Here is a 10,549-nt window from a genome sequence, read left to right as displayed (position 1 = left end):
GGCGGCGGCGGCGCGAGTTAGCGAGAGCAGAGAAAGAAAGGAGGAAGAAGGGTGCGGGCGAAGTATATTCGCCTACTTTGCCGAGTGCCCGTGATCTGGCACTCGGCAAAGTTTTTTTTTAATTTTTAAAATAAACTTTGCCGAGTGCCAGATCGGTGGCACTCGGCAAAGGATCCTTTGCCGAGCGTCTGCCATCTGACACTCGGCAAAGATGAACTTACACATCTTTGCCGAGTGTCAACCATTAGACACTCGGCAAAGTATATTTTTATTTTTTTGATTTTGTCTCTCAAAATTTTTGTGGTATGTTCCTACACTATGTAGACCTACATGTATCATTTGTGGACAATTTTAACAGAGTATTCAATCGTTAGTAGATTTAGTTCGTTTATTTGAATTTCTTCGGAAAATTTAGATTTGAACTGCAGGTCACTCGAAACTTGGAAAACCGTGCATGCAAAAATGATATTCATGTTACTTAGCATAAGTTACGACCGATTCCAGGAGCGGACCGGAAACTTCGAGCAACATGCTCACTAAACATGGCCGTGAACTTGGCATCCACATGTTTAAAAATTGTATAAAACACAAACAAAGTCAGAAAATCATGAAACTTGTCCACGTGTCATGATATCATATGTACAGGCTGTGATAAAAATTTTAGAATGTTTGGAGAAAGTTGTGAGACACTATGTGTAGAAACCTAAGAGGACTACACATGAAATCATAGAGTTTCAATGTGAATCTAGAAGGTTTCTACAGATAGTGTCTCACAACTTTCTCCAAATACTCTAAAATTTTTATCATAGCCTATACATATGATATCATGACACGGTGACAAGTTTCATGATTTTCTGACTTTGTTTGTGTTTTATACAATTTTTAAACATGTGGATGCCAAGTTCACGGCCATGTTTAGTGAGCATGTTGCTCGAAGTTTCCGGTACGCTTCTGAAATCGGTCGTAACTTATGATAAGTAACATGAATATCATTTTTGCATGCACGGTTTTCCAAGTTTCGAGTGACCTGCAGTTCAAATTTGAATTTTCCGAAGAATTTCAAAAAACGAACTAAATCTACTAACGATTGAAAACTATGTTATAATTGTCCACAAATGATACATGTAGGTCTACATAGTGTAGGAACATAACACAAAAAGTTTGGGAGACAAAATCAAAAAAATAAAAATATACTTTGCCGAGTGTCTGGATAAGACACTCGGTAAATCATCCTTTGCCGAGTGCCAGATGCGCGGCACTCGGCAAAGAAGCATCTTTGCCGAGAGCCGACTGTTGGCACTCGGCAAAGACTGACGGCCGTCAGCTTTGGGACGGCCGCTGACGGCCCTTTGCCGAGAGCCCCATTTGCCGAGTGTTTGACACTCGGCAAACATGGATTTGCCGAGTGTGGACCTGTACCGAGTGTCCTACGCTCGGTAAAGACGCTCGTTACCGAGAGCCAAGCTTTGCCGAGTGCGGCTCTCGGCAAAGCCGTCTTTGCCGAGTGCCCGAGAAAAGGCACTCGGCAAAGCGTCCGGCACTCGGCAAAGGCTCTGATTCCGGTAGTGCAACCATATTCTTTTCTTTGGAGGTTTTCGCATACTTAGCTGAATCAGAAGATCTATTGTTCTCATGAGAGGTCCAAACCATTGGTAATACCTCCCAAGTCGAGGAACTCAGAGGTCTAGAGGATCGTAGGACGCTCTAGACAACCGCGAGAGTTCATAATCTAATAGCTCCATGAAACCTAGCCCTCCAGGTTTTGATTGTTCACAGTGACAACGATAATTTAACGTACCCTGAGATCTAGCCTCCCGAACTAATGGGCCTCTACCTTAACCAACGCCCAGATATGTGCCTCGAGGCACCGGGCCCTTGCTAGTTTCAACGGAGGTCTCATACAAGCATATTGTAGGATTTTTATCTCTTTTAAGGATGGCCAAGTATTGTACGCTTGAAATAGTAACTCATTTTCCTATTTATACTCTTATAATAACCTTATCCACCCATGAATCATTGTGCTCCACAATGAATGGATTTCTCATTGTAGCATTGAGCTGCATCTGCACTGAGTTTGGTAAGCAGTAGCATCATCACGAGAAGATTACTTTGTGGGAAACACCAATGGAGAGTTGACATTGATAAGGCATTCTTGGTAAACAACAGACACTATTTGTGAATCATAAATAGGCACTAATTGATCTGTGCAAAGCAGCAGCTCACTACCTCCTGGTGGGCTTTAGCAATACATTTCTCTATAAATAATTTTACTTCAGGATCACCGATCTTAGCCAGTGAACCTGGCTTTTCACCCTGTCATATATACCACAAATAAAGAGATTATGAAACTGAAAAAATATCACTTCATTGAACTATGAACATCAATTCAAGGAAGAATACATTTTCTAGGATATACAGAGCATGAATAATATAAATCCACTTTTGGAGTAGACTATGTAGGAAATCTAGTCTTTTATAGCCTACAATATATTTTGTAGTATGGAACACAAACTACACCTTTGTATAGTTTTTACTATCTTATCTTGTAGTATATTTCCTCCTTGGACACCCGGTGCCTGCACCTGCATTCAAATTAAAATGAGAGGCGGCTAGCTTTAAACAATGATGAGTATGGTATACAGACCGCATCTTGACAGGCCCTCTCTATGCATATACTGTCAACTAGAAAGCTCACATACCTGTAAGATAACATAAGATAAACATTGCAGTGTTCACACGAAATGGTAACAGAATTTAAAAACTAGAGATGGCAACTGTAGGAGATGTAGTTACTCTGCAGTGATATCTAGATTCAGATTTACTTTTTTATAGAGATAGAACTGTTCTAAACAGATACACTTATGTCAGTGTCGGAAAGACGATTAGATGAATGAGAGGAGCATCACTCGTGTCAGTATTTTAAGGATGAAAAATGTAAACAAAAAACTGGCAAATCAAACAAGCGCACATTATATTATCATTTGATCCATGTTAATTCATTCAACTACAAGGTAGCAGGAATATAGATTACATGTGAATGGAAATATCAGAGCACTTGACTGAGTTTGTTCGTTATGTAAATAAACTCAAGATTAGCTAATGAATCTCTACCATTATTGATGTTCGCAAGCATGCACAGCATAACTAATTTGGCACTTGTCTAATTCTGACGATCTGCTCAGAATATGGTCAGATCTCGTATTCTCCAGATCTCATAATAAATGGTAACAGTATCGATGTGCCTCCCAGGTATGCTCCATCAGGAGTACAGGCGGCACTTTCCGGTTCCAGCACACACTGTACACTCATCGACATCACCCGCAACATGTCGCAGGCAGTACTTGATGCGATCATTCATGATATCCTGCAAAGCATATTCAGCATGGAGAGTGCAATAGCATGTTACCGAGAAAACAGATCAACTCACCAACGAGCATTTTACTTAATTGCTCAAAGTTAGACAATTGTCTCCTGTATTATTAAGAAACCAATACCAGATCATAGCCCGTATAGAATGATAATTATGCACATGAAGAATGTCAGCTGGTTGTAATGCAAAAATTGCTTTTTATACACTTTTATACAACTATAGTTCATTTCTGACACTAGTTGCTACATAAGCCCTTACAGTATACAGTACTTAAATGCCCCTAGACCTTAAAAATAATCACTATGCAAATACGACATAACATCAAGGTACACATACATGAAGGTTGACAAGGCCACTATCTACATAGATATTACTTATAATTTTGTTTTGTAGAAAATTTCAACATTCTTTTTCCAGAAGAGGACAGCAATTCTAGAGATCTATTTGTTAACAAAATTCCAAAATAACTGCTAAGTTTTAATAACTGCAAACCATATCCACGTCATATCTACTTGGCTTCTCTACTAACAGCTGCTGAAAATGATAGAAATAACAGAGGGAACTCACAAGCACATACCACCATAAGCTCATGCAGCCCAAGAGGGGCAGTGACAATATAGGGTATATTTGAGTGCTCCTTTGATGCCTCTGCTGCTAAAGCAGGAATGTCCTGAGAAAAAATCAAACATGGTGTCAGTGCATATGAAAATCCTTGTCTCAGTATAACTATTACATGCAGCTATGTACAGGGTAGATACACACTTTGATCCCAAATAAACTATAAGCAATGGAATAAAGCACCTTTAACAATTAACACCCTTATCAGTAAGCATTGTCAACCTTACATGTAGGAAGGAGAGATTGTGTATATTGTGCATGATGGTGGGATGATATTGCATTGAGCCCCTGCGGCACACCAGGAGGCGCCGGGTTGATGGTGGCACAGGAGGGCGCCATAGACGAAGACAGCGACGCAGTCGAGGTAGTCGTAGAGGATGAAGTCAATGCAAACCCGATCATGCAGCACAGTCGGAGAAGATGGAGCCAGTGTTGTCGAGGTCAATGTCGCTGACGCGCGAGCCGACGGGCGATGGAGACGCAAACCCGATCACTGACTGGGAAAACAAAAAGACGCAGGAGCAACGGATCTGGTACATCACCGGGGTACCCTAGTGGAGGGGTGGCCACCAGTGCGGGGAGAAGAAGGGCGGCGCGAAACCGGGGCGGAGCGAGACCCGGCCCGTCCTCCCCACAACGTGCTGGTCCCAAGGACTGCCCAGCCACGGTCCGGCCAGCAGCCGAGGTCGCATCCGCCTCCATGGCGGTGTGCGATGTTGCCGGCGGCGGGGATACAACCCCATCACAACCGCCACCAAGACGACGTGCAATGGGCCAGATCCGGTTGGGGTAGTCGATGGGAAGGTGGATAGAGGTCGCCGACGGGGCCTTGATGGTGAGTTCCAATCTGGTGTTGTGCTTGACAATGCGACAATGAACACGGTAGATCAGATGGATCCGCGACGCGTCCTACGAGGACGCTGCCCCCGCGGTAGATCGATCTCCCCATGGGCGGCGCGGCGGCGACAGCAGAAGGGAGGCTAGGGCGTAACCTAAACTTGTGATACCATGTAGGAAGGAGAGATTGAGTATATTGTGTGTGATGGTGGGATACTGGGATTATATTGCATTAAGCCTCTAGGGAGAATATATAGGAGTACATGACTTAGAGGGCAAGAAGTCTATCCTAAAGATAAGGAAGGTTATCCTAGATAGAAGGAAGGTTATCTCGGGATTACAATCAATCCTAAATCAACCATATCAAGAGTTGCCTAATATACTCTAACTCTAACATGGTTAATATACTCTAACATTACATAAAAACAAAAAAAGGAAAAAACATACTTGCTTCCAGTGTCGTCCAGGGGAAAGGAAATATGGACTGACAATAACTCGTGATGCTCCTTGTTGCACACATTTTCCAAAAGCATCCTTTATAGTAGGCTCCGCTAGCTCCTGCATTTTTTACGAAACTGAAAGGTAAAGCAACAAAACTTACTGATCATAAAGAAAATAAAGAATATTGTGATAACTGGACCCAAAGAACACCAGCTAATACCAATTAACACTACAAAGAACTAGAAATCAAGAAATAACGAAAGTGGCACCAAAGAGATTAAGCAATACATACATTTAAGCAATAAATACATTGAACATTGAACAACCAATACACCAAGAGTTACTAAAAAAGGAGTCCCAAGTACAATACAAATCAACCATGGTGCTAATTGCTACGCTACAGGTTACCTTTCAGTCAAATCACTTTGGGGGCGTTTGGATCCTTTCATTTTGAAGGAATTGATATCTACTTAATGGACTAGGCTATCTGGCTTCAAATTTGACATTCCACAACTTCTCAAAGTTCACATATAATTCTATCCCAAATTCATATGGTAGGAGATGGAAATTGATCCTATATATCATCATGCTATGTTTCTACACTCCAACTATAGCACACTCTTCAGCTTGCTCCCCTAGGGCAAAAATGCTCGCTCCTTATATGGCCAACAATAGTATATAAATATATTCTACACTGTGTTTTCAAGTCGTCCGACTAATCGCGATTAGTCGCGATTAATCGGGCTAGTCGGTTAGCAGAGCTCGATTAGGCAGCCGACTCGACTAGAGTACCTGGTCGCCCTGGTCGTCCGACTAGTCGACGATTAGGGCCGATTAGTCGCTCGATTAGCCGGTTCTGGGCGACTAGGTTTAGGACCTAGGTTTTTTGATTTCCTGGCTTCGTGGGCTTTTTTGGCGGGCGGCCCGACTACAGGCAGTTGAAACGCCACACGCCAGCCGCCTCTACTGAAGATGGAACCTCAGCCGCCTGTTCTGTCTTCTCTTTATTTCCCTTTCCCTAATTCCCTACCTGCTCGGCGGCTGTTCTTGAGTTCTTGTTCTGGAATCCAGGCTTCCAAAGTCCACTGCTCCACTCCAGACTTCCAATCCAGCACGCGCGAATCCAGTTCACCGACGGACTCCAGACTTCATCCTTCATCCTTCAATCTCCAGCACGCGCGAATCCAGTTTTTTTCGTCGGCATGAGTTCATCTTCTGGAGGTATTCTTTTGTGTAGTTCTGTTCTTCAATCTTCATCCTTCATCCTTCAATCATCCATCCTTGTATGTGCTGTCTTCTGTGTCATTCTGTAATAGTGTAATCTGGACTGGACTTCTGAATTTTTATTCTTGTACTCCATCAGTCCATCAGTCCATCCTTATTCCTTATTCTTGTACAGAGTTTGGTCGTCGCCATCAGGATAATGTTGAGGTGATCTTCCCAGAATCACAAGTTGTGGGCAGCGGTAATGAATTTCAGTTGGATGAAGATCTTCTTTAGGTAACTGGGTGGTAATGTGTGTTGTGTGGTACTGTTATGGTATCTGGGACTTGTAGTATTAATAACTAGTAAGTGTTTCTCTGCTGTTTTCACTTTTCAGTATTGCTGAATTCATGTCATGTTTACCCTATCCTTCATAATATAGTATATGAAGTTCATATATACTATATAGTTATATAATTATTTACTATATAGTATAATAGTATATATTATATAGTATATACATAGGTCCTGGTCTCCTGGATGAACAGGACGACCAGTAAACGACCAGGTCGACCAGAGCTCGATTAGTCGGACCTAGTCGACGACTAATCGAGATTAGTCGCTGGTCGGTCTCCCAGTTCGACTAGCTGGTCGAGCGACCAGAAAACATAGATTCTACATACAAAAATATTAGCTTAATTGATTTGTGCCTAAAATTATAATTATTAGAATGAATTTCAATTTCAATGATTCAAGCAGGCCCTTAATATTGCACTTAACTGAGTCCAATCAGCAGCATTAATTTCCCAATCGAACAGGCATGGTACTGATTTGTACAAAAAAAACATGGATGGTTCTAGAAGCTTTAAGTGCATTAATAAATTAAATGTTTCCCTTTCTCACAAAGAAAAAACAGAAGGTATAAAAAGGCTAGAGCGACAAAAAATACCATATGAGCAGCCTCAACAATACTATAGCTAGTCTTCGCCCGGAACATCTCAACAAAGTCATCTGCATTTGTTAATACACAAATCAAGACACAGTAAAAGCACCATGATTGCAAAAGATATGCCTTGCAAAAAAATCAGGTTTATTACTTAGCATGAGATTGGATTCTTGGCGTCTTGACCCATGATCAACAATGACCACAGCATCCTTATCCCCCACAGCAAAATCCTCCCTCCAAGATGTTTCGGACCCAAGTGCTGGTTTCGGTACGGAGTTCATAGCCAGGTTTCCACTAGACCTTCCAGCTGTCCGCAGGTTGACAAAATGGATGGCCTTCCTCACAGCAGTGCTCCTAATGCCAAGAAAAAACAGATACGTTATGAGAAGCAGAGACACAGGAACAATAGCAGATCGCACAATTTGCCAAGAGGTTAGATAAATGGATCACCTTGAAACAAGTTTTTTTGCAGGAGTTGCGGTAAAGGGCTGGGAGGGGACTGGAACAGGGTGCATAGTTGGGGGCAGTGGCGGAGGACGCCGACGAAACGAGGTATGGTTGTCGGCTGTTGGCCACTGGCCGCTGCCCGAGCCAGCCGCTGGGCGGTTGGCGCCGGGCTGAGCTGGCAGGCTGGACACTGGCTCTGCGTCCAGTGGCGGATCCAGGATTTAGTGACGCCCCGAGCCGATTTGCATACAATACATCATTCATGATCCATAGTACTCCCTCCGTTTTTAAATATATAACGTCATTGACTTTTTTAAAAACCTTTGACCACTCGTCTTATTCGAAATATTTATTTGAGAATCTAAAATTTCAAGTCACGCTCAAACTACCTTAAGTGATAAAACAAATTATAACAAAATAAATAATATTTCAAATTTTTTGTTGAATAAGACGATAGGTCAAAGTTTTCAAAAAAAAATCAACGACATCATATATTTAAGGTAGTATCTTTCAGCAGTTAACTAGCACCAGATTTGACAATAGGCTTGTGATTATGAAATGTGAGCTTAGAAACAGTTGAAATTTATTATAGACAGACAAAACACTGATGATGTAAGCTAATTAAAACATAAAACTATAAAGAAAGAAACAAAAATATAATAGATGAATGGGACGATCAGAAGATGTAAGTGCACTTCCAAGTGTGGTAGCGGCATTTATGACTTTGACCCTAAGCCAATAGCTGACAATGCTCTGAAATTGCCCAAAAAACAACGGAGCGCATAAACAGGCAAAATCAAGTGGGCCATGGGGAGCTGGGAGCGTGTACCTCGGTTGCTAGCACCAGGCCACCAACACACGCACAGCCTCTGTGGTGCCCTGCCGCACCAAGATCTGCGTCTCAGCGGAGGGCGGAGGAGCTGGGCGAGACCGCGAGCAGGAGGCGGTGCTGGCCGGACGGTCGGAGGGAGCTAGGCAGCTGGCCGGACCACCGGACGGAGCTGCTAGAGGACGGTCGGAGTGGCGGCGGGGACTGCTGGAGAGAAATTTGGATTTATGCTATTATGGGAACTGTGTTTCACCCAAATGCCATTATGTAAACATGTTTCGCTGATCCACCATTCTCAAACATTGTCTTGCAGACAAAATGTCACTTAGGGGTTATTTCAAACATAACCTTATTTTATTATATTAGCAGCTAGTGACCGGACACTTTTGCCCTTGATCGAATCAAGGGCAAGAAATCTATACGCCGCTCAGCTCGGGCTCGCCGCACAGCTGGCATATATTGACAAGTCCTGGGCACTCCCGTACGTGAGGGCGAGGTCCAGTTGGGACATTTGAAACCTGTGGACATTGCGGCCACATGTGCTGAACATTTGCAGCCTGTGCACAATAACAGAAACTAGTAACATGTGCACTTTAACAGATTCAACATTTTCAGTTCTGAATATTTGTTTCAGATAACAGTACACATCTAAACCTGAACATTTGTTTAAGATAACATAACACATCAAAATAACTACGATCTCCATCCAACAGCGGCTGCGACTATCTCCACTATAGAAAGAAGAAAAAAAAGAAAGGAGGAAATTTTCTAGTGAATACTAGAAAAGAGGGCTTTCTACATAGGGATCGTCAAAACAACGATTTTACCCTATCAGCTGTAGGAAGGAAGGACACTTCACGAGAATCAAAATAGGAAGAAAGTAGAGCCTATACTACTATTCTATGGATAAAGCTGAAATTGATAGAGAAAACACCGTAAAGATCAATTAGTGAGCGACTGGGTCGATACAACTAAAAAAAACTGCTTCATTATACCACGATATGGGACAAAATTTAGGAATCCGCTTATGTAATAAAGCCGATCTAACACTAGTTCATTTGATAGCATAAAACACCAGCTTCTAACACTAGCTTATTTAAATCTTGGGTAACACATAAAACAACAGCTTCTAATCATCTTGTCACTCAAATCAGGAAAACGCTAGAGGGAAGGGAGACAAGGGAGATCTCGACACAGGGCGCCGCTGCTGTATACCTTGGAGCCGGGCACCGCTGGTGGATGCCGAGGGGGGGCGGGCACCGTCGGTGCAGTCAGAGGGCCGGCCGTCGCAGGTGCAGCCCGAGGGGAGCCGAGCGCCTTCGGTGGAGTCCGTCCGAGCAGAGCCGGGCGCCGCCGCCGCCACAGCACAAGGAGAGAGCCACTCGGATGAGGATGAGGAAAGAGAGAGGAATACGCCCAGGTTTGCTCACGTGAAACGTTTCGTCAGGGGGAGAAGGAGCCGAATTTTTTGTTTTTTAGCCCCTTTCGTGACAAAAATTTACGTTTGGACCCCCAGAAATTTTATTTGCATGTTTGGACCCGAAGCTCGGCGCCATAGGCTGTGGCGCCGAGCTAACACAGCATGAGTCCAACGTCTCCAGCATCACACAGTTTTCAGGATAAGACCAACATCACAAAAGTATTCATTTCCTCCTAGTCTTACCCTTGCCCTTGGCCCCAAGAGCGTCGGTGCCTGGAGTGTAAGGGTCTCGTGGACGTCTTCTACGTGGTGTCAGATGTGATGGCTGAGTTGTAGGAGCATCCTGCAACTGAGATGGTCCAATCTCCACCTGACCTGCGGTGCCAGCGCCAGCGTCGTCGTCGTCGTCGTCGTCGTCGTCGTCCTCGTCGTCGTGGG

The 10,549-nt window shown here is 43.4% G+C and overlaps 1 protein-coding gene and 1 long non-coding RNA gene across 20 annotated transcripts; one reads left to right on the top strand and one right to left on the bottom strand.

The window, feature by feature from the left end:
- Positions 1-2,029: 2,029 nt before the first annotated feature.
- Positions 2,030-10,133, bottom strand: LOC103646014 (sirohydrochlorin ferrochelatase, chloroplastic). Of its 19 annotated transcripts, XR_004856144.1 has the most exons (11): positions 9,907-10,131; positions 8,692-8,895; positions 7,866-8,058; positions 7,567-7,769; positions 7,419-7,480; positions 5,273-5,383; positions 3,948-4,040; positions 3,112-3,364; positions 2,645-2,699; positions 2,518-2,582; positions 2,030-2,313 (listed from the first exon to the last, which is right to left on the bottom strand). XR_004856144.1 is itself a non-coding variant. In XM_035965193.1 (8 exons), the coding sequence occupies exons 3-8, from the start codon at positions 7,928-7,930 to the stop codon at positions 3,260-3,262; spliced, it is 639 nt and encodes a 212-aa protein (XP_035821086.1). In that variant the 5' UTR covers positions 7,931-8,383; positions 8,692-8,898; positions 9,907-10,133; the 3' UTR covers positions 2,350-3,259. The 19 variants fall into 19 exon arrangements, 7 of the variants coding, with proteins under 7 accessions (XP_035821086.1, XP_035821089.1, XP_035821084.1 ...); XR_002267087.2 differs by having other exon boundaries at positions 2,645-3,364; positions 4,216-5,383; XR_004856150.1 differs by lacking the exon at positions 7,866-8,058.
- LOC111590820 (uncharacterized) lies at positions 6,025-6,865 on the top strand. Its single transcript, XR_002749932.2, has 2 exons — positions 6,025-6,487; positions 6,666-6,865. It is a non-coding gene; the product is annotated as an uncharacterized lncRNA (long non-coding RNA).
- Positions 10,134-10,549: the final 416 nt, after the last annotated feature.

Source organism: Zea mays, chromosome 2, assembly GCF_902167145.1.
Source record: "Zea mays cultivar B73 chromosome 2, Zm-B73-REFERENCE-NAM-5.0, whole genome shotgun sequence".
Lineage (NCBI taxonomy): Eukaryota > Viridiplantae > Streptophyta > Magnoliopsida > Poales > Poaceae > Zea > Zea mays.
Note: the sequence above shows the minus strand (reverse complement) of the source record. Positions and strands in the feature narration are given on the sequence as shown.